We start from the raw sequence: 25238 nt of genomic DNA on the forward strand, positions 1-25238 counted from the left end.
TAACAATTCCTGAGTGTTCTATTCAGGATATGTGGAGATTGAGGAAGTGATCAGTGCACAGATAAATAAACCAGAAAACACGAGTTCTCCTCCATCTGCATCCCCATTACCCCAACGGAGAGCTTTGTCAGGAGGAGAGATCGATGTCTCAAATCTTGCATTAGAACCCAAAATGCATCATCGTATAAACTGTGATTTAGTAAAAATAAAAATGATCAAGTTAACACTATAGCTTGTGTACATGATGGTTAATACTGGCTATACTAGCTATTTAAACTGATATGAGAATCCAGCCATCTATCTTGGTTTCTTTCATCGGTTCTATCAGAACACATTATTCCATAACTTACAAATGAATATTTGAACTCATTTGAAATAAATATTTGAATAATGTTGAGTTTCTTAAGCAAGTAATATTAAAATAAGGAGCAAAAGAAAATAAACAACCTAAGCAAATGTAATAAAATGCTTTTTATTATTGTTACCCATTGATATAGATCCATTTTTTCTGCAAATAATTCACTGCCTATTGACTTTTTTTCAAGTGAGCGGTACTATTTAGAATTGAAGGTGACAATGCCTTTCCACCTACCACACTGTTGGAGTCTCATAGACAGAAAGGTTTCTGCTGAGCTTCCTCTTTACATCTGAACAATTCTTCTGGCCTTTCCATTTGGAGCTAACCCCCTTTGGTAAGCCCATAAACTAGAAGAGTCCTTTGCTTACGAGTTTCTCACTATTAGGACTGTCCACCTTAAGACTGTTTTCTGTTTCACAGCAGTTCATGGCTGACATCCTGACAGTCCATATCATATCAGCAATCTGATTTGGGGACTATTGTATACTCTGCCTCTGCTCATTTCAATTTTCTCTTCAAGCTAAAGCCAATTGATTGTTCTGCAAGTTGTCTACTTAAAGGCTAGACTTATTAATACAGATTAGTGTCAATATTAAATTTGTAAAAAGCACCAAAATCGATTATTACCTTCATTAAATGCATAATAGATGTTTACACACTTCACTGCTTCTATCCAAACATGATGCACAATAATAAAAGCTAATACCAGGCATCACTGGAGAGCCTAAGTCTCTGAAAGTTCAGCCATGAGGAGGTGGACTTGTCCCAGATAAGCAGATGGCATTCTCTGTCTCATTTGAAACAGGCCAGCACACATCCTTGTGTACTGGGATGTGAGGACTTTGTCAGGGTTATTTTCTCAGCTCCTGAATCAAACACCTAGAAACTGCTGAGGAATCAGAGTCCATGTAAACATCACAGTCAAGAGAGAACAGTGTGGTCAGAACTGAGAAAAGAAAAGAGAAATACAAAGGATTGGGATGTAGGGAGAGGAAAGGGCAGCCTCGGAAGTCCATGGCTCCAGGTTGCACAGGGCATGCTGAGGGTGCAGGATGGGTTCCAGAGTAGGCCAGGACCCAGGCGAGCCTCACCAGGGAGAAGACATGGGTGGAAGGAGCATGGTGGGGACAAACAAGATGTGTCTGAGCTAGACTTGCTGGGAATGATACCCCCAAAATGAACTGCCAATGGGAATGGCCTATCGGAGATGGGCATTCCTTGGGAGAGGCATTTTCCTCACAGAGAGAAATGCCTCCTGACCAGGGAGCCCATGCTCAGGGCCACCCTTTGCTTTGACACTTGGAAAGTAGCAAAACCTAATTTGATCCTGAGATCTCAGAGAGAAGAATCCCCCAGATAATCTTTCAGACACACTACGGCTGAAAGTGTGGACAACAGGTGTGGCCCAACCTACCTTGCAGTGTCTGACCCTGACTATGGTGACACTTTGACGTGTTTCATTGAATTCTCTCTTCTACCATAAAACAGCAATTCATCAACAAATAGTCTCTAATGAAGACACTAGGGATGTGGCAGAAAATGTCTTTGTGGACCTGTCCTCAGCAGTAAAGAGGCAGAAGCTGCCTATGTTTTTGTCAATTGTTGCCAACCTGGGCATAGCTCTGTAAGATGTTTTTTGTTCATTAGGATCAATTTTTATTTTCTGGAACTTAAAGTCAGTGGATATGTATGCATTTTCATTGAGTTCCAATTGGAAAAGCAACAAAATAGGCATGAGCAACATTGCTGCTGCCTCTTGCTAGTCCCTCTGCAGAGGCGGTGCTGCAAGACTGCTGACCTTAGCTTTGGAGATGATGGCCAGTAACCGGGGCATGGTGGTCATGAGCATGGTACAGAGGCCAAAGATGAAGTTTAACGAGATGTAGGAGATGAAAGCCACGTCTGAGCTGGAGAAGATTCTGGACATCAGATACATCCATGGAAGAGTTGCGTATCTGGAAAGTCAGGTGAAAAATCATGTTTAATTTACTGAAACATTTATAATAGATGAGTCCCTTCTCATCCCTGGGGGAATATGTTTCAGGACCCCATGAGAATGCTTGCACAGGGGCACCAGAAACCCCTCAACCTCTCTTTAGTTTTTAGTGGGCTCTTTAGCTGGATCTAGAAATCAAACGAACATCAGGCAGCTCAACACCCATTTGATTAGTTTTACATGTATGTGGGGACCTTCATAAGAGAATAAAGTCAGAAGAAATGACAGAGAAAGATGCTTTTATACTTGTTTAGAGAAAGAATGACAAATTTGAGAATCAAAAACATGACGGCTAGAAGCAGTAATTTTCTTTCTTTTTTTTTTTTTTTTTAGGTTTTATTTTATTTTATTTTTTATTTTTTTTGGTTTTTGGCCGGGGCTGGGTTTGAACCCACCACCTCCAGCATATGGGGCCAGTCCCCTACTCATTTGAGCCACAGGTGCTACCCCCTAGAAGCAGTAATTTTCTAGGGGAGTCAGCTCCTTTCTGGCACAGTACCCTAGTACCCCCACTAAAGGAAACCAGCACTTTGAATGATTATTTCAAACATATACCAGCAGGAAAATCACTGATTTTTAAATCACAACCTTCCCAAGAGACTCTCATTTATACGGAGCCCCTAGGTGTTCTTTTCCCTGGACCCTCAACGTGTCACTGGTTCGTACAGGGAATAATTAGTTTAACCTGGGATATGTTCATAGCTTCTAAATGTATGAGGTTTTCTTAATATGTTGACAAGTTCTGAAAATTAGGAGACTTCAGAATAGTGTAAAAGCCACCGGGCCCTCAGGATAGCTACTATTTTAGTACATTTCCCTTTTCATATGATATCTGTGTTATTGGAATGCTTCCTTGGATTAAGAGATACATTCTCGTGGTTCAGAAAATATAAAACACATAATACGATATATAAAATCATGCAGTGTTTCAAAACTTCACTCAGTAACTATTTGCCTTGTAATTTGGGTGTGAAGAAAATGATTTCAGAACATGAAGTCAAGAGCTGGAAAACAATTGTTCTAAAATAGTTGCTGCTTAAAATAATCAAACTAATTAAATCAAAATGATTACCGCAGAGGCAAGTCATGACTTCTTGGTGCTGTACACTGTCAACACCTCTGTCTGAAATGAAGAAGTGCAGAGAAGCTCCAAACCCTCTGCGTGCTCAGGTCCACCCCCATCCCTCCTCTCGCCTTTACTGGCCCTTCTGGGACAAAAATCGAGGGCTGCCCTCCGTCCTATGGCTGCTCGGAGAAGCAGATGAAGTCATGGCATGGAAAGTATTTTTGCAACTGAAATATAAGCAGTAGTACAAGTTTATGAGCCAAATTTGGGGGAAGCTTTTATTGCTGTAAAATTCATTCTGAGAGTGAACAAAATAAATCTAACTTATAACTACTGATTCAAATTCTGTATTCTGGAACAACTCTTGATAAATAGCTTCTCTTTTCCATGTAGCAGCCCTTGAAACAGCTGAAGATACCCACGTTCGTCTGTCTGACCCTCCACGACAAAAGACCGTGTCTTTCTTTGTTCCTTACACAACATGGTATTCAACCAGCTCTCTCTGTTAAATTTTGCAATTTGGGAGATAGGGGAGTTGGGTAGCAGCACCTCACAGAGCATATGATGTGGCCGTCCGGGCTCAAAGCACAGCAAGATTATTACCTGCTTTGATCAGCATCCCTGCATCCAATGATCCCATCTAAGAGTGCGGTGGCCCCATATCCTACTGTCTCTGCCTAAGGGACTCATTACCAACTCGACATAGTGTCTGCTTCCTTTGAGACTGTTCAGATCCTTAACTTTGTTACTCATTACATAAGGTTTCCAAGCCAGGTTATATCATTTAAATATTTGACAAGTAGATCAAAGCATTATTTAAGAAAAAAAAATCAGAGACATAGTCCTAAAGGATGCAATTGGGGTCTTCCTATTGCTACATTAAGGAACAGTCTTCCAGCAGCGTTTTTAATTGGCTATGATTCTATCACGATTTTTTGCTACATTTTTATTAGTTAGCTTTCAAATAGTTGACTTGAATTAATGTATTAGCAGCTCCAGTCTCCCTTTTTTATGTTTTCAAGAAAAACATTAAATTGGCTTACAGAGCATAATATTGGGGGGGGATCTAGAGTGGCTTTTAATAATCGCCACTCTGTTATTAAAACATAGCAAAATATAATGTGAGTGATTTTAGAATTTGCTGGAAATTGATGTATTGTTCACAAGATTCTGGAATTTATGAAGGGTGATTTCATTTCTTGAAAATTAGCTACTTCTCCATATTTTGTGAATTTCTCAAAGCACCAGAGCAGGATCCCATGACCTCATGCCCACAGTCTTGTAGCATTAAATACACACCAGATATGTTCTTAGCATTCCAAGATTTTACATAAGGTAGACCCTATTTTTTTTTCAGTCATTTTTAGGTATTACTTCTCCCTTTTGGATGCTGATTCTTTGCCCCCCTATTCCATTTACAGTTTAAATAACAGATTTTCTTTGATAGAGAGAGTAAAAAAATAAAATTGTTACTGGACATGTTTGTTTTGCCATCTCTCATGAAAATCTATTTATTTATCCTTTCCCTTAGGTCTTCACATTCTAAACCAGTAAGAAGCCCTGTTTAATGCCTGAATGTGTTCTTAGGTTTCAGCTTATTTTGGGACCAGCCTCCCTGAGAACAGTTGTTCTTGAGCTCTCTGTATCTACAGGTCCTTGAGGAGACAAGAGGAGTGAGCCCACTCTGCCAACCTCACCTGGAGACCATCAGGACAAATAGACTGTGGGTGCCCAGGCAAGGGTTCTCACTGCCCCTCCACTCATGCTGAGGATGGCCAGTTTCAGGGGCTGCGCACCAGCGAAGAACTGCCTTTAAACACTCATTCATCCCCCTCCCTCCGCCACCTGCATCTTACAAGGGCATATGTGAAACTTAGTAAATGTGGAATGTAAATGTCTTAGCACAATAACTAAGAAAATGCCAGGAAGGCTATGTTAACCGGAGTGATGAAAATGTGTCAAACGGTCTATGAAACTAGTGTATGGTGCCCCATGACCACATTAATGTACACAGCTATGATTTAATAAATAAATAAATAAATAAATAAAATAAATGCGCATTCATCCAGGACCCCCAGGATGCCACCCATGACTTTCTTCTCCCTCCCTGGAGCTCTTCTTCACTGTAATTAGCCCTGATCATAAAAAGGGCCTTCTCCCACCTCCTCAGTCCCTGTAATCTAAATTTCCCATCCAGAAGCACATAACCCTGCAGGCCTCTGACTGTGCTTTAACAGATCTATGACTCCCCAGAAAGTCTTTCAAAAATGTTGTAGTTATGCATACGGGGAGGATTCTTAGCTTACTTCAGATTCTTAAAGGGGTTCACAATCAAAATAAGGTTCATAAAAATTTCTGAAAAAATGTTTCTTAGGAGCTTCTAACCATTGCATTTTAAGTTTTATGTCAATTTTTGAAATCTACGCTCCTTAAATTCAAAAACAATTTTACAGCAAAGTCTATGTTACTCAAAACTATAAGGCGATATGACAACACTATCCATTCAACTGGATCAAGAAACTATACCCGACTGTATTTTTAGAGCTAGGTGCACATATAGAGAGATCTTTATATCCAGACTCACAAATTTCCAGTTCAGTATAACAAACATGTGTCTGGTATAAGCATGTTTTATAGTTTAGGGTAGAGTATTCTCCAAGAGTAAAATCATTCTCAGGGTAACAATATAACAACGAAAATCAATCTAATGGGAACTCTATACCAGCCATGGTCCACAATATCCATATAAACAACTAATTTAATCTTTATAGCAACAGAAATGGAGTTTTACAGGGAAAAAACTGAGCCTTAGAGAGAATAATTAATATTTCTAAGGCCACAGAGTTAGGGAGTGATAATGCCAATATTCCCCAAAAGCTCATCTTTCTGTCTCTCTCTCTCTTCCTCTCTCTGTCCCCTCATGTGTCCATCCACCCTCCCACCCACCATCCGCCTACCCGTCTACCCATTTATCTAGTGATGATGTATATTTGTTTGAGTAAAACTCTTTCATCTAATTAGATGTTTTGAATAATTCCAGGTCACTGACATGAGTACAAACTGTGTAAAAATAACTTAATTTGTAGTCTTTCAATTAAATAAAAGCTGGATGTTTTGTTTAAAAAAAAATGCCTTGAACAATTCCAGGCTTGGTGGCTTATACCTATAATCCCAGCACTTCGGGAGGCCAAGGCAAGAGAATCACTTGAGACCAGGAGTTTAAGAACATCCTGGGAAACAGAGTGAGAGTGTGCCTCTGCCAAAAAATTAAAAAAATAAATAAAAATTACGTGAGCATGGTGGCATGCGTCTATAGTTCCAGCTACTCGGGAGACTGAAGTGGGAAGGATCACTTGAGCCAAGTGTTAGAGGTTGCAGTGAGCTATGATGGTGCCACTGAACTCTAGCCTGGGCAAAAGAGTGAGACAAGGTCTTAAATAAATACATACATAAATACATAAATAAATAAAAGCCTTGGATTAAAGTAAATTAGTATGTCAATTATTTTCCCTACTTAGCAAGTATGTCTCATAGAGTCTGTATATAAACACAGAGGCACAGCATATAAGAACACACATATACTCCTGATACCAGAGAGGTATAATTTTAGCCCGTTAGCAATGATCCTGATTAGTGTGCGTAAATGAAAATTTGTAAAATGACTTTTCAGCTTCTGCAAGTTTTCCTCTGAGAAAAAAAGAGATAGAAGTTAGACAAAACATTTCCAAACTACTAATGTCATAGGAGAGGGGACAGTGCCAGACAGAGCTGCCTAACAGGATCTCCACAGGTGTAGCCTCTGAGCTAACTGGATTAAATATTCGAACCCCTGATTAATGTTAAAGTGTGAATAACAGAGAATCCATTTCCAACAGCATAAGTTTGTCAGACCAGACAGCTGGAGGGCCTGTCTGAGACAGAGCCACGCCATCTTCATCACCACCAAGTCGGCCCTTCCTTCCTCCACGGGGCATTCACCTCCCCGCTCAAGCTTGTTTGCTGAGCGTCCCTTGTAGAAGCAACATAATTACTTCAATAACACAATAACTAAGAAAATGCCAGGAAGGCTATGTCAACCAGTGTGATGAAAATGTGTCAAACGGTCTATAAAACCAGTGTATGGTGCCCCATGATTGCATTAATGTACACAGCTATGATTTAATAAAAAAAGAAAAAAGAGGGGCAGTGCCTGTGGCTCAGTTGGTAAGGCGCCGGCCCCATATACCGAGGGTGCTGGGTTCAAACCCGGCCCCGGCCAAACCGCAACCAAAAAATAGCCGGGCGTTGTGGCAGGTGCCTGTAGTCCCAGCCACTTGGCAGTCTGAGACAAGAGAATCGCTTAAGCCCAGGAGTTGGAGGTTGCTGTGAGCTGTGTGAGGCCACAGCACTCTACCGAGGGCCATAAAGTGACTTTGTCTCTACAAAAAAAAAAAAAAAAAAAAGGAGAGGAAATCATGAAGCCGGCAGCAGGTTCAAAGCCATCCTGAGGGTTTTCTCTCTCAGAAAACAAACCATATTCTGATACAAATATTGCAGCCCTATTCATAATTGCTAAGTCATGGAAAAAGCCCAAGTGCCCATTGATCCAAGAATGGATCAATAAATTGTGGTATATGTACACCATGGAATATTATGCAGCCTTAAAGAAAGATGGAGACTTTACCTCTTTCATGTTTACATGGATGGAGCTGGAACATATTCTTCTTAGTAAAGTGTCTCAAGAATGGAAGAAAAAGTACCCAATGTACTCACCCTTATTATGAAACTAATGTAGGACCTTCACATGAAAGCTATAACCCAGTTACAACCTAAGAATAGGGAGAAGGGGGAAAGGGAGGGGAGGGAGAGGAGAGGTAGGTGAAGGGAGGGGCATTAATGGGATTACACCTGCAGTGCATCTTACAAGGGTATATGTGAATCCTAGTAAATGTGGAATGTAAAGGTCTTAGCAAAATAACTAAGAAAATGCTACAAAAGCTATGTTAACTAATGTGATGAAAATGTGTCAAACGATCTATGAACCAAGTGTATGGTGCCCCATGATCATACTAATGTACACAGCTATGGTTTAATAAAAAAAATAAAAAATAAAAAAAAAAGAAAAGAAACCATAATTCTGCAGCAGTATTTCTCATCACATACCCGAAAAGGACCAGCAGGAGGGCTGTGGCTGCCAAGTTCTCACGGAAAGTGAAAGCTGTTAACTGGAAGGCGGCAATAACAGCAACACACAGGCAGACAGAAACCAAGTAAAAGAGCTGAGAAAATAAAAAGGAATAAGGGAAAGCTGTTGCATCAGATGGTCATATTTATTATCATCTACTTACCCTGAAGTTTCCTTTCTACTTCTTAACTACATATTCTACTTTGCATATTAGGAGTTGTGTAGCTGTGGAATTAGTCCTGATCCTCGCTGTTGTGGTCTGAGCTGTGTCTCCCCATTCCAAACACCCAGTATGTCAGAATGTGGCTATATTTGAGAAGGGGCCTTTAAAAAGCGGTTACGGTATAATGAGGTCCATGGGGTAGACCATCACCCAACAAGACTGGCATCCTTATCAAAGAGATGAGGGATGAGGACGCAGACGCTGATGAGGGATGGCCATGTGAGGACCCAAAGAGAAGACAGTGGTCTACAAGAAAGGAGGGGCATCTCAGAAGAAAACAACCTGGCCTATACTTTCATCTCAGACTCCCTGCCTCCAGGACCATGATAGAACAAACTTCTGTGGTTAAGCTGACCAGTCATTGGTTATTTAGTTACAGTAGCGTGAGCTGACTGATACACTAACTCATACCCAACTCCTTGGGGAAGAGTCAAGGAATCCGAATACCTTCCATGAAACATGGCCTCCCTGCAACACGTACAACCAAGGACAGACCTTTTGCCTTGACTTTCAACCCAGCCTTACCTTGGGGTGAGCCCCTGGGCCAACAACCACCATGACCTTCCTGGAGGACTCTTACACACTCTCCCTCTTCTCTTGGAACCTCTGGATGCAGAGTTCTTTCTCAGTGTCATCATGTGGTTGGTTCCTTCTTACCTCTCAGATCTCAGCTTAACCTTCACTTTCTTCTTTGGCTACCCCTTTTAAAATCACATTCCATCCATCATAGTTTTCCATTCTCTCAGTAGAGCTAGTCATGAGCCTACTGTCTCTTTTGTATTTATGTATTGGTTTACTCAAATGTTTTCTGCTTTCTCCCATAAGAATACAAACTTTATGAAGGGAATGATATTTTCTGCCTTATTCTTACCTTTATGCCCGATACCTCTGTTCATTTGGGTGGCTATTATAGAATAAATAGACTAGATGGCTTATAAACAAGAGAAATTTATTGCTCACAGTTCTGGAGGCTGGAAAATCCAAGGTCAAGGCAATGGCAGATTCAGTGTCTGCTGAGATCTTACATCTTGGTTCAGCAACTGTGCCTTCCCACTGTGTCCTTACATAGAGCTCTATGGGGTTCTTTTATAAAAATAATTCCACTCATTAGGGCTCCAGTCTCATAATCTAATTATATCCCAAAGCCCCACCTTCAACTTCCTTCACATTGGAGGTTATGTTTCAACATATGAATTTTGTAGGAGGGAGAATACAAACATTCAGTCTATTACTTGGACATATCTTGATCCAGAGCAGACCCTCAAAAAATGTTTGCTAAATGAATGATTGAATAGATGTAAGTAGGGAATGCCTGGTGGAAGGTGAAAAACCACTCAACCAAGTAATAACCCTCCCTGCTCTTAAACCCCAAGGAAGAGGAACCACATTTAGTGGGAGAGATTCAGAGATACACTAAGGATATAGGAGAGAGGGAAAACCCTGTCGTTTTGGAAATTCTGGATGCTCCAGGGTGTCTTGGAAATATGGCTCCTAGTATGTTTTTATTTCTTCTTAATGCATCCTTACTCCCTTCTCTCTGAGAAATTTGTGGTTACTAGACATAGTTAAATAGCAGACTTAAGAGAGTGCACTGAGTGATCAGTGATCAGTGGCCGTGTGTGTCACCAGGAGCAAACTGAAGCAGGAGGCAGAGGAGGGCATTGAAATGCCTCTTCTGCACCAACTAGACCTAAGATCTTAAGTCACTTCCTCCTTCCAGCCTTCAAGTGTCCCTGAGTAAAGATGAAGAGTTTTGAGGACCAGCATTTTTAAATCTTGGCTGAGATTCATAAATCACCTTGGATGCCTACAAAAAACACAGACCTCCATGTCCCATCCAGACTTACTAAAAAGAATCTTGAAATCCAGGCTCAGTGGAATCCTTATTATTATTAAATGTCTCAGATGATTATGATCCCTGGGAAGTTGGAGAAAACCTGATTAAACTAAATGAACTCCTGAAATGTGGAGGTAACTCAGATGTGATTCATGCAAGTGGAATGAACTTTCAAAATCCAGACTACATGATCCAGAAGAAGGAAATTAGCTAAATTCGAAGCCAGATCAAAAGAATAAACATTCCAAGAGAATAACATGCCAAAATGCCAGATTTTGTGCAAAATGTAAGGCAGCTAGCTGAGCAGTAAATGTTGGGCTCTTCTGGACTTCCGCTGACTTAAGCAAGATTTTTCTATATAATAGGATGAATCATATTTATGATGGCAAATATATCACTTTCCTAAAAAGGATAACTTTCCTACAGAAAAATGAAAGTAGATGTTGACCACTAAAGACAAAGCTATTATATAAGATGCATTTTTTGACCCAAGATAAATGTCTTGAACAATAGGGCATAACTGGACAGTGTCCTCCTAGGGATGGGAGACAATAATATCAAAGGTTTCGACTGGGGAACTGAGTGCCCACAAGAAATGCTAGTAACACCATGCATGTTAAAGAATGGGCTCAGAGAATCAGATGAGGGCTAGGGATGCGGATGACAGTTCATTTCTAATGATTTGTACCACCTCATCTTCTACTTCCTTGAAAAAGACATATTAAAGGCAATCACTTTCCCATCTCCTCATTAAGAAACTTTGCCTTTCTGCATGGTTTCCTGTCTTCCCAGATGTCCAGCCTGAGGCCTATCAGTCTTAGACTTAACCTGAAATGCTCCTACCAGTAAGACGATCCCTTCTTTTGTAGATAGTACAAGACAGCCTGGGCTCTCCGCCCCCTTCACACCCTCACTCAATAGGTCACTAGCACGGGGGCACACAGACCCTCATTCCCAAATCCTACCATGTCATAGATGAAGTGAGTGAACCAGTACGTCCTGTGGCCAAGTCCACTTATGTGCTGCAGTCTCTTGGCTCCGGTCACCCTGTCCTTCACCACAGAGCTACCAATCGCTGCAGACAGGATAGAGAATCCCAGCACAATGCAGAGGGCGACGCCACATTGGCGAATGCTCTCCAGGCTGTGGGCAGAACAGAACAGCCTGTCAGCTATCAGATGGACAAGATGGGTCTTCTTTCCATAATTAAAAACCAGTGATGATAACAGCAGTACAAACCACTAATTATCAATAAAAACCCGAGTGGCCAGGCACGCTGACTAAGGGTGCTGACTGCCTCATTAAATGTCCTCAGACACCTTTTGAGACAGGGTTATTGTTCTCAGTTTATAGGAGACATAACCACACAGCACAATCTGGAGGGCATGTAGAAGTCTGCTGGTGTCAAAATCTGCTCCCGGTGACCCCGGAGCTGCTCCCCAGTAAAGGTGAAAGAGCATCCCCAGAATGGTACCCATGGTTAGCTGCAACCTTTGCCCAAGATGAGAGTGCTCTGCCCTCCAGGAATCAAGCCAGGGAGCGGCTTCCCCACAGACCCACACCTCCTTGACCTGTTTCTGCTTTCAGTCACTTGAAATACTGAAAAGATTTTAAAATAGATTGGGCATTTTTGCCCACGTACTTTCTTGGTTATTTTTGTAACCCAGAGCCATACCACTACCATCCTTCCCTCAAGTCAAGTGCAGCCTCCTCTCTGCTCCCTCTTTAGAAACAGGCCACACAGGGCCTTTCAGGAAGTGGACATGAGGGACCTTCTTTCTCACCGCAAACCCTCCCCTGTGCCATGCCTTCTGTTCTACCACAGACACCAACATGCCCAACCCTGGAATTCTGGGCAGGTACCAGAGACTACTCAAGCCAGAACCCCCCCAAATCAGTATATGACTGTGAGGACTATGACCGTAACCCTCGTTTCCTGCTGGGTTAATGACTCGAGGAGGAGAGAATGCCACAAAGCAGATTTCCTTCCTCCAGCTCAGATTGGCAGATCATAAAAAGCACTTAAATGAGACTTAAATGTATGATCAACTTTTAATTAAAAGTTTGCCAGTCACTAACAGAAAAGGGAGATATGTAGAATAAACAGAAGAGGGGAGCAGCATGCTACCTTTTAGCAAGACCGTGAGAAGGGGCACGTAACTCTGGATGCAGAGAGCAATGACTTTATGGCCACCGTGACTCCCTTTGGACCATGCGGGAAACGTTGCAGGTGGAATGTTCAAGGAGGCATCACTAGGGTTGCCTATATGTATCCTGTGCTTATAATTGTTTTTTTAATTTTTCTGTGTTTATGATTTTTAACCCCCAAAAGTGGTCAGGAAGATGTTCAGTCCCATAGGATTCCGGAAAATCCTTCCCTTAGGACAATTTATTACAAGATACGCCTCTCTATGGTAAGCTCAGTCAAGGAACTTCTTCTTTGAAAAATAATGTTTCTCACATTTTGTAAAAATATTCCCAAGCTCTGTGCCAATAGCTATGGAGACCAATATCTCTTGGGGAAAATGTTGGACAGAAATCAAAATCATCCTACAATAACCCAAAGATCCTCTTCCACTGTTGGGGTCACACCCCAGCACTCTTGTCAACTCACATCTTGTCCTCATTCAGCAAGGCCCCTCCATATGGGTGGCTGTAGAGCGTTATTCCTGTGAAAGACAAGGTGAAAAGTGAGCCTCCAGCCTGCTGCTGCCTGGTGAATCACAGCCCATCCCCAAAACACACAGACTACCTGTGCCCACAAGACTCTCCTTGTTTGGTCTGCCCAGGCCTAGTTCTTAAAAGTATCCCTGTGGCCTAAGTAAGATATTATCCATATGTCTGCAGTAAGGAAACAGATTTAAGCTAAAGTGACAATTTGTAAAGGAGATTATTTAGAAAAAACTTACATCAACATTCAAGAATTCACTTGTAGGTCAAGCTAGGTTTAGACAGATAGAAAGCTGGACCATTTTATTGAACAATTTTGCTTTTTGACTTGTTTTGTTTGTTGTCTTGCTTGTCCATTCATGTAATGCCAGCAGCCAAGATGGAGACACTGCCACCAAAGGGTCCCTCGAGAGGATTTCATTATGGAGGTTGGTCACAATATCACACAGTGCAGTGTCCTTTCCCCCAGAAAATCCCTGTCAATATTTCTTCAAGAAGCACTCCAGGAACGAAACTGGTCTGTGTTTTTCTTAAAGGCATTATGCATTGTGAGAGTAATGAGTAGTCCTTTTTGCATTTGCTTATTTGAGAAGTTTTTAGCCCAACGTGGGGCTTGTAGGTGGAGCAGTCACAGAAGGCACAACCCCTCGCTGCTCTTCATGTTGCCACTTCAAGAATTTTTCTTCTTCTTTTGTGGGCTCCCTTTTAATTTATCCTTTCATTGGTATGTTGCATTCCCTTATGAGAGCGCATTAAAGACTTACTAAAACGCCATGGGGCGTAAGTCGGCATAAATAAATGACAAGGCACAGCGTTGGAAAAGATGACAGTATTCCAAAATACCCACAATTTTGCCACCAGGCATTTGGACTTCTGTGCCTTGTCTCTTGTTCTCTGCTTTAACCAGGCCAGGCTCGGCCAAGCCTTGGGCGAGCTCGGGCTCAGAGCAGATAGAACAGCGGGAGGGATTTGTTCAGAAAGTCCCCTATATAGTTTTCCAGAACAATTTCTTCAATCATGAGTCAATACTGTCTTCATGTTCTGGTCTAGACTCTCACCCCATAGGCCTGATACCCGCTGTGTCATTTCTTAGCTACGGACTTACACACACAGTCATCACTTACTGAATCGTGTGGTCTTCACCCCTTGCTTGTCTGAACCAATAGCACCGACCAGCCTTTCTCCTGTCTTTCTTTTCCTGAGCTCAACTTCCAGCCCCACTCCTCCTAGTGGCTGCTAGATGCCCTCCTTCCTAGCCAAGGTGTTGACCTGCAGCCAGTGTTTCACTGGAGGAGCAGCCCAATAACAACAAACCCTAACAGTGGTTGTGCAAAGGCTAATCGAGATCAGGTAAGTACAAGATCCTGCCAAGGTGTGGCAGTGCCCACCGTGCGCTGCCGATGGTGGGAGTATGTCTGCAACATTGTGAATGAGAACACTCCAGATATTACATAACTTGAGGAACACAGGAGAATATTAGAGTTGTTTAATCTGAAAATACACACACACACACACACACACACACAACACACCACCTGGGGTGAGAGGGAGTATGAAAATGTCTTCAGATAGATAGAGAATTTTAATGTAATGGAAACAAAGTCTGTAAAGGAAACAAACTTGGCCTACACGTATAATGTTCTGGAGGGAAAAGTTAGTCCAAGCAGGTAGTGTCAAAGACTATAATAAAACTTATGCTTAGCGGGTTGGAACTTTGGATCAGCCCAATCTCTGGAGAGGAGAAAGAGTTGGAGGTAGATTGAGTTTGGTCGTGTGTCAATGATTTACACAGTTATGCCTATTAATCAAACTCCAACTAAAATGGGAAACTGAGGCTCCATGTGCCTTCCAGTCAGTGAGCACATGGTTGTGCTGGGAGGGCGATGTGCCCTGATTCCACAGGGAGAGGGAACAGAAGCTCTGCATTCATCCCAGACCTCACTGTAGGTGTCTCTCCATCTGGCTGGTCCTCAGGATTTGCATATTTTATAATAAAACTGTAACTGTAAATACAGTGCATTCCTGAATTCTGCAAGTCATTCTAGCAAATTATCAAACCGAATGGACTCATAGCTGGTGTTTGGAGTACAGGGAACTTGTTAGAGACTGAGCTCTTTGACAGACGGTTAATGCCAGAATTGAAATGCAGCATACCAAGTTGGGGGTGAAATGGAGCACCCTCCACAGCTGAATTCTCCTCGTGTAAAAAAGCACACGTGGCTGGAAACCTCCCCTGGGTGCTCTTCTCCCACATCCTCACATTCTCCTTGGGCCTTCTTGTGTACCCTTTGACTACTGCACACATATCTGTATCTCTCCCCCAGGCTCTGTGTTCAATCCTAGAACAAGAACCCATCCTCACGCTACGGATGGTCACTGCCTTCACCTTTCCCACCATTGATGCCTCCATCATCCTCCCAGTCTCAAACCCACACAACAAAACCAAGTCCTCCAAGCTCCCTGCTCTTCTTTCCCCAGATATCCAAGAAGCTGCCAAGCTCTGTCATTTCCACCTCACCTCCTTCGCTGCAAGGCCAGGCCTCGCTCACAAATACCTGCACCCTTCCCTGGATGGTCCTAACTGTCATCCTCTCTCAGCTTTCTTCAGCTGAAGTCCATCAATTGCCATCCCCTCACCCCGCCCAGAATCTCTAGAGAAGTTCCAGAAAAACAAAGAAGAGAAAGAAATATATAGCATCCATATTCTTTAAAATGTAGTCCAACACTCTCATATTATCCTATTCAGTTCTCTATTGAAAAACTGATTGCTGTCATTCTCCCAAACTCTGTAACTGCGGGCGTGTTTCACCACTTCCTTACTTCCTGCTCAACCCCTTTGACACCCCCACCCCATCTCGCATCCCTTTGATGATGAATTAAATTTCCTTTTTCTAAAATGTTGCTCTCACTTTGTTTTGTTTTATTTCTAGCTTAATTAAGGTATGATTGGCAAATAAATATTGCATATATGTATAGTATGCAGTGTGATGTTTTGATATACATATGTATTGTGACATGATCACCATGATCAAGCTAGTTATTATATCCATCACCTCACGCACACTGCTGGTGGGAATGTAAATGTAAATCACAGGCACAGCCATGATGGAAAACAGTATAAAGGTGCCTCGAAAAATTAAAAATAGACCTTCCATATGCTCCAGCACTCCCACTTCCTGATATATAGCCAAAGGAAATAAAATTAATATCTGGAAGAGATACCTTCACTTCCGTATCCATTGAAACATGATTCATAATAGCCAAGATATGGAAATAACCCAACTATCCATTTATAAACAAATGGATACAGAAAATGTGGGATATGTAGATCGACAGATGATAGATACAGTGGGATATTATTCAGCTTTTTTAAAAAGAAGAAAATCCTGCCTTTGCACCAACAAGGCTAAACCTGGAGGATGTTACACGGAGAAAAGAAGCTGGACACAGAAAGCCACACACTGCATGATGTCACGTATATGTGGAATCTAAGAAAAAAAATAAATTCATAGAGGGTGGTGCCTGTGGCTCAGCGAGTAGGGCACCGGCCCCATATACCGAGGGTGGCGGGTTCGAAACCGGTCCCAGCCAAACTGCAACAAAAAAAATAGCAGGCGCCTGTAGTCCCAGCTACTTGGGAGCCTGAGGCAAGAGAATCACCTGAGCTCAGGAGCTGGAGGTTGCTGTGAGCTGTGACGCTACAGTACTCTACCGAGGGTGATAAACTGAGACTCTGTCTCTAAAAAAAAAAATCTAATTCATAGAAACAGAGTAGAGGGGGGCTTCCCAGGCCAGGTTAGGATGCGGGGAGGGGGGAGCTGGTCAAGGGTATGAACTATCAGATATAAGATAAGTTCTGGAGACCTACTGGACAGCACAGCAATGATGGTTATTATGTTTTGTCTACCTGAGATTAGACCTTAAGTATCCTTGCCATGCACAGAAAAAGGTAGGTCAAATGTGCAGGAGTCCAGAGGTGGATAAAGAGGAGAGGCCGATGTCAGGCCAAGTCCTTCCTTACCTGTGAGCAGAGAGAAAGGTCTAGTATCCAAAAGTACACAGAAATCAGCCTGTCGCTGTGTGCTGTTGAGGGTGTGAGGGTAGGGAAGTTCTGATGTAGCAATGCAGTCACATCTGTGTGACTGTGCTCATTTTCAGGAGCAGCTCCTGATGTGCAGGCATTCAAGAAAGCTCCCCAGAGCCTGACCCCTGTGCCGCAGCTCAGAGTCACACCTCTGGCTGCAGACACCGTAGCCCATGTCCCAACCAGCTCCTCGCACAGCTCTCTGTCTGCACACACACCTGGGTTCCCAAGACTACAGCCATACAGGGGGAAGGAGACAGGGCTGGAGGTCTCAGGCTCTGCTCTGCTCGTTGTGCAGTAAAAGGCTGCAAGAAAAGCTCCTGTTTCTGCGGTGAGTGCAATAATAAAATGTTAAACTACCAAGGTTGGATGTTTGTTTGATCAGGTTGTATACATATCTTTCCTTACTTTAAACCATGACAGTCATTGCTGAAAGATTAAAAACGGTAATCTCATATGTGCTTTCCATGCCCTCATTCCCTGGTGTGAATTTATTGCCCTTCATTTTAGCATATTTCCTGGATTTGTGTCATTCTGTTACGGTTTTAATCTAGGTGGCAAGAGTACATCTGGTCTCCCATCTTGCTGGTGAAATGATTGACTGCCTATGTGGTTAGTAATTCCCCAACATGCCAGACCCTATTCTGGATGTTTTCATAATATATTTTCTCATTCAGTAATATGATGGTGAAATTCCATGTTAAAGGATCTAGTATACCACACACTCATTTCCTTTGTAAATCACCTTGTAGGATTTTAGAATTGTGGATTCTTATAGGAGAAAGGAACCCCAAGAAGTGGACCGGCATGGGCACACTCTATGTTCCAGAAACAGAAACAGCAGCAGAGGAACATGCTCATTTTCCTGCAGTGTGGAACCTGCCCTGAGCCCAGGCAGCGCCCATGTGATGCAGCCCCAGGTCTGTGCCTTTCTCATCAAATCACCTGCTGACACACAGAGCACTGAAGATGTTGCCTCAGTGCTCAGAGCCACAAAGTATGCCAACACCATGTGTGATACGGAAATGAAACCTCAACGACTGCAGGAGAGCTGCAGCGATCTTTAACAGACTTTTGTAATAAGCTTTAGGAGAGAGCAGGTCAACAGCTGCCATCCGGCCCTCTCTCCCTGTCCTTGTGCTCAGCATCGTCCTCCCTGACTCTGCCTCCACCCAGGTCTTAGAAGTATGAGGCCACAGGTGCAAACACCTGAACCCTACAAACCACAGTGGCTTTTCCTCCTTTCCTGGGGTCATCCTTCATAAATAATTCAAAGGGCCACAGCTTTTCATTTGGTGCTGGCTTCAGAGTCCTATAATTTACATATTTTCCAGAGAGTAAATATTTAAATGCAATATATTGAAGAACACACATGCATACTCTGTGCTTCCTCTCCCGGGGCCCCGCAGGGATCATCATGGGCCTGGAACACACCTGCCTGCTCTGAGTTCAGCAGTCCCAGAAGATGCCTAAGCACTTTTCAAGCCCACCACAGAAATAAATCTCACTGCACAGCTATTCCCACATGGTCGCCATGAAGTTAAGAAATTCTCTCTCAAAGTTAAGACACAGAGAGAAATCAAGCACCTTAGACCATGGTGTTTAGGAAGGAAAGGCCCTCATATAAGCAGGGGAAACCCTGGACTTGCTGTTACAGTCCAGTTAAATCTCGTTTCCCTCCACGGGGTATTGACTGCCAGCTTTTATAAAACAGCCTGCCCCTGCCAGACCAGGAGTCAAACAACATCTTGACTTTGTTCACATTTTGGTGGTAAAACTATGGCCACTCGACATCAATTGAGTTTTATCAGTGTCCAATAGAGATCTGATACCTTTCTTTGCAGGACTGAGAATTCATTCACAAGCATTTCTTCCACACTCACTGTATAGCAACATGCTAATAAGGAAGGACAAGTAGGCCCTCCCTTCAGGAATTCACCATCTGGCGGGGCTCCAGTACACTTGTGGGACTAGGTACCCCATGAGGTAGTCACCCAGGAGGGTTATATGGAACAAGGCAGGGGAAGAGTCAACCCCAGTGATGCATATGAAACTCTGCTGGTGTGCCAGGACAGCAGCATCTTGCTGGGCCACCCTCAGACCACACAGGCAAGGCCTACTGGAGTTCTGGAGAGTGGTCACCTGGGGGCGCAGGCAGTAAGCACACACAGTGACCTCTATGCAGATTTGTGGTTTGCAAACTCTGGGTGAGCTTTTCATTTTCATATCTCAATTTAGCTTATCACTACATTTAAAGTTTCCAGAATTATAGTTATTCTTTAGAAGCAGCCCTGAAAATTAAGCATCTGTAAATGTTAAACTAATATGTCTTTAAATTGGTGCCAAGAAGATTTTATTTGCATTTTTCAAAAAGTGTGTGTGGGGGGGACTTGACATTATTTAAATAAATGACATATATGAGTATTTTCTCAAAAATAAGAGTCATGAATGACGAAAGTGTGAAAAAGACACAGATAGAAGTTTATGCTCTTCCCCAAGAGTCTCTGGGTTCCCCAAGACCCCTGAGCAGGCAGCAGCAAACAGGAGAAATCACTCCTGCATGGGTCCACTCTCACGCAGTCTCACAACAGCCCACAGTTCTTTAAAACAGGAAGACTTTAGAAACCAGAGCTCCTTTCAAAGATCCAAGGAGAGAAAGGAGGGCTTGTGAGCTGTCTTACACAGAAGAATCCTGTCAGACACGCACCCAGGAATTGGAGGGGTAGAGGGAGGAAACTGAGGCAAAGAGACATTCTAGTGATTTATCTGAGGTCCAGCATAATTGGTAGCATAGAATGACAACTCGGATTTTCTTGATCCTGGTTTAATCCATTTCCTGTGAGACATGAAGAAAATCATTTATCATCTTTGATACCCTCACAGTAAAAACCCACATTATTGCAATGAACAATCTCTGTAATTGCATTGTCATTGTATCATGGGCACTCAATACTCTATTTAGGTAACAATTGTATTGTTATGGAATCTTGAACTTAATGATGTTGTAAAATGTCCAGACTCGTAAAGATAAGGCCATGTTTTCAACACAATACTTGAGTACAGGAAGGCACTCACTCAAGTCTTTCTGGTATCAGTGCACAGGTTTTCAGAAATGATGTTTCCAAATGTACATTTTGAATACATTTGAATAATTTTCTTTGTTTGATTAGTCTGCTTTATATTCTGGCTTTTCTTTTGAAGAACTGGCCCACAGCAATGTATAAAATGTATAAAATTAGTTTTCTCATTTACTATTCTCATTATGGCTACATCTGTTGTGGCTTCCAGACTCTGTATATCTATCATTTGTAAAAATGCACATCTGTGCTTTTGTTCAATATCCATTATGATATCAAGATACTTAACATGTCTCCAATTCAAGTAGTCACTTTTGGGTTCATTACTCCTATAAAATGGATACATTTAGAAGGATTAGCATCCAGATGTCTGTAAGTATCTACATCAAATGAAAAGCCTTGTCTTAACTCAGTAGATGAGGAAAAGTTTGTGTTCTTTTAATTAATTCACTGTGAGGTGCAATGATATATGGATAAGTAAAATGTTAATTTAATCTAAAAGGGTATTCAATGAAATATATGAATTATTGTGACTAAAAGATATTTTGATGGCTCTGTTTCTCTCTCTTCCTCCTCTTAACTTCTCCAAGAAATAAGGGAATTTACTCACCCTAAATAACAATAAAAATATTTTTTTTTAAAAAAAGATACTAAGTAAAGGGACCTGTGGTAAAATAAGAGATGAAAATCTTATTATTAGATCTTAGAAGGGAAAAAGAGAGAAAATGAATGGGACCGAAATATTCAAAGATGTAATGGCTGAAATCTTCCAAAGTTTGGCAAAAGACATAAACCTAAAAGTCTAAGAGCTAAGTGAATCCCAACTAGGATAAAACCAAGGAAATCAATCCTGAGACTCCTCATAATTATATTTCTGAAAATTGAACTTGACAAAAAGTCTTGAAAACAGTTGAAGAAAGAGATGGAACTCTAAATCCATCCCTAGTAATGGATTTTTCATTTGAAACCCTGGAGGCCAGAAGAAAGTAGCACATTTTCAAGTGCTGAACTTTTCTCTGTCAACCATTAATTCTATATTCAGTGAAATTAACCTTAAAGAATCAAGGGTAAATACGGACATTATCACTTGAGAGGAAAAAAAAAAGACGAATTAGTTATTAGCAAGCCAGGCAAGTTCACTAAATAGAAAGAAAATCATAACAAAGGAAGGTTTAGAACTTCCAAAAGGAAATAATATCAGGATGTGTTAAAAACAGGGCATATATAATGGACTCTCCTTCATCTAATGAATTTTATCTCTTCATCTCATAAAATTTTTAAGCAAGTTAAGTAAGGATTAGAACACCATCTGATATGGTGCTCAATTTATAAGGAAATAATTAAGACACTAGTATTTTAAAAGTGGAAAAGATAACAGAACCCAAATAGATAAAAGGATAATACTTTACTCAAAGTGGTAAATGACAGTATCAGTAAACTGGGATAAGTTGCACATGCATATTGTAATGCCTGGAACAAGCATTAAGAAATCTCTATGGAGGGATATACTCAAAAAACTATAAAGAAATCAAGATGGAATCCTAAAATAATTTGGCCAAGTAGCTCATAGGAAGGCAAGAAAAGAGAAACAGAGAACACAGAAAACAAAGACTAGAGTGTCAGGCTTAAATCCCAACATATTAATAATAACATTAAATGTGAATGGTCTCAGTATATAAAGTAAAAGGTAGAGACTGGTAGAGTGGATTAAAAAATGTGACCCAATATGCTGTGTATGAAAAACTCACTTCAAACACAGGCATATGGATTGCAAGTAAAAGGATGGAAAAGATATATAATGTGAACATTATTTAAATTAAAGTAGGAGAGACTACATTAACATCTGATAAAGTAGAATTTATAACAACTAAAATTACTGGTGACAATGAGAAATATTTCATAATCATAAAAAGATCAATCCACCAGGAATACATGACCATGGCAAATGTGTACACGTATTTGATGTGTACATCAGAGGTGATAGACCTGAAAGGATAAATAGACAGATCTATAATTTAGAGACTTAACACCCACCCTTAAGCAAATGATAGAACTACTATAAAGAAAATCAAGGAAGATACAGAACTGAACCATGCAGTGAACCAACAGTATCTAACTGACATATATGGACCACGCCTACCAAGAAAATACGGAAATAAAATTATTGAAATCATGCGTAGTATGGTCACTGACTATAATGAATCAAATTAGAAATCATTAACACAAAGACCAGAGGAAAATCTTAAAAACTCAGAATTTAAGCAACATACTTCTCCATAATCGCTGAGTCAAAACAAAGCCTCAAAGAAAACTATAAAAAGATTCAGAGGCCTGGGCGGCACCTGTGGCTCAAGGAGTAGGGCGCCGGTCCCATATGCTGGAGGTGGCGGGTTCAAACCCAGCCCTGGCCAAAAACCAAAAAAAAAAAGATTCAGAGGCCAATCAATATTAACATGTTATTCCTTTGAAAGTAATGTGTTTTGACTCATAGGTTTTTGTTTGTTTGTTTGTTTGTTTGTAGAGTTATTGCCCTAGCTACAGTACCTTGGAGTTACAGCTCACAGCAACCTCCAACTCCTGGACTTAGGCCATTCTCTTGCCTCAGCCTCCCAAGTAGCTGGGACTACAGATGTGACTCGTAGGTTTTTAAAAAGTCTTTCTTTATTCTTGACCTTTAGAAAATTTACCAAATTTATGAACACATATCGGTCATTGCTGTTTCCACAACAGCCAAATTCGGCTTGCATCATGGCAAACTATTTCAGTGCAATGGCCTAGAAGTTGTTTTGTTTTGTGGTTGATACAAGTTTTCTTCTTACATCATTTCTTGTTACTTATTATTCATTTATCTTCTTTGTCTAATTCCTTTAGCTCTTTCTTCTGGTCAGTTTTATTGTGTCACAATTTTCCTCAGTGTTCTTAGAGAAGCGTTCACAGTTTGTTTGTTTTTTCTCTAAATCAATAATTTTAGGGAAGGAGAAAGGTTTGCAGTCAATAATGTTATTCCCTGCATCCAACAAAAATTCATACTTCCATATGCATTTTAGCTGGTCCTTTTATGTCTCACCCTGCAACTCCGCCTGGCATGAATTTTCTTTCTTTCACTTCCGTTTCACAGAGTTCACACATTTCCCTGTATTCAGGTAGATATGAACTCATCATGAGGTGCTTCCCATGACAACACCCTATCAATGCACGTGACCTTCTCTCAGAGGTGGGGGGGGGGATCAGGCCTTGTTTCATGCCAGATTCAACAGCTGGCTCTGTTACTCTTTCGTTTCTTTTTTTTTTTTTTATTGTTGGGGATTCATTGAGGGTACAATAAGCCAGGTTACACTGATTGCAATTGTTAGGTAAAGTCCCTCTTGCAATCATGTCTTGCCCCCATAAAGTGTGACACACACCAAGGCCACACCCCCCTCCCTCCTTCCCTCTTTCTGTTTCCCCCTCCATAACCATAATTGTCATTAATTGACCTCATATCAAACAGCCTAAATGCCCACCAACCCAGGAATGGATTAACAAGCTGTGGTATATGTATACCATGGAATACTATTCAGCCATTAAAAAAAATGGAGACTTTATATCCTTCGTATTAACCTGGAAGTATTAATGTGGAAGACATTATTCTTAGTAAAGCATCACAAGAATGGAGAAGCATGAATCCTATGTACTCTTTCGTTTCTTATTTCTTCATGATTCCAGCGAAAGCAAGCTGGTACTCATCGTTTTCAAGGCTCTGAGTCCTTCCACAATAGGGTAGCCCTGAACCTTCACTTGACTCTTGCTAGATCTCAAAATATCTCCTAAGCTCTCAAGGGCCTATTGAAGGCCATGAATGCCAGCTGATTTCCCATATCCAAAGGCTGTGCATTCCTTGCTTTATGATAATGATCAGAGGTTATCTCCTGTTTGCTGTTTCTCTCATTGTAATTGGGGGATTTATTCCTAGAGTGCTCTGTAGTCATCAAAAGTAAAGCAGGAAAAACTACCAAGTTTGTCATTTCTTACTCCCAGGTTCATTTCATTTCTGCCCTGTCATCCTGGCCTGCAATATGCATCCCCTCCTTTCTCCTCTCTGACACTTACAGCATCCTAGGAGCTTTCCAGGGGATTCAGAAGGAGAAGTACCAATGAGGAGACCGGAGAAGGGAGAAAAAGAGAAGAACTCTTTCTAGCTGCAGAACGTCCTCCCTTGGCCCCCAGCAGCCAGGTGACGTCAGGTTCCTAACAATGAGAAGGAGAGTGTGGACATCTCTACCCTGACTCGTAAATTACCCTTCTGTTTTTCTTTTTCGGTGATCAAAGTACCCTCAGTTGTTAAGTTCCTCCGTTTAATCCAGTGGTTCTTAAACTTGGCTGCAATTAGAATCATCTGAGGACAATAAAAAAACTCCCGCCATTCAAAACATACCCTAAATCAATTAAATAAGAATCTCTTTGGGTTTAGCACCAGAACTCTCAAGTGATTTCAATGTGCACCTCGTTTGAGGACCATGGATCTAACCCATTCACGATGCTGCTGATGTTAATGCGTCTCAGATGATAGCATTTAATTGCTAGTGTTCTGAGGCTTAGCAGGGATTTGGGTGAGGAGTTGAGGTTTATCGCCAACATTTCCAAGAGCTATCACCACCACTACCCTCAGTGAAATAAAACGATAGAATAGAATGAAATAAAATAAAATACCCTATCCTCTTTTATTCTTACTCTTTCTTCTTAGAGGAAGATGCTTTCTTAGCTATTTGGACACTATTCTGCTT

At 41.4% G+C, this 25238-nt stretch overlaps 1 protein-coding gene across 1 annotated transcript in view; it reads right to left on the reverse strand.

The window, feature by feature from the left end:
• ABCA13 (ATP binding cassette subfamily A member 13) overlaps positions 1–25238 on the reverse strand; it is a 578079-nt gene that overhangs the window by 124084 nt on the left and 428757 nt on the right. The window contains exons 49-52 of the mRNA XM_053553839.1: positions 13259–13313; positions 11610–11787; positions 8563–8678; positions 2157–2313 (exon numbers count right to left, since the gene is read on the reverse strand). Of these exons, the coding sequence (XP_053409814.1) occupies positions 2157–2313; positions 8563–8678; positions 11610–11787; positions 13259–13313 (506 nt within the window). The remainder of the gene's footprint in view (positions 1–2156; positions 2314–8562; positions 8679–11609; positions 11788–13258; positions 13314–25238) is intronic.

Source organism: Nycticebus coucang, chromosome 11 (genome assembly GCF_027406575.1).
Source record: "Nycticebus coucang isolate mNycCou1 chromosome 11, mNycCou1.pri, whole genome shotgun sequence".
NCBI classification, from domain to species: Eukaryota; Metazoa; Chordata; class Mammalia; order Primates; family Lorisidae; genus Nycticebus; species Nycticebus coucang.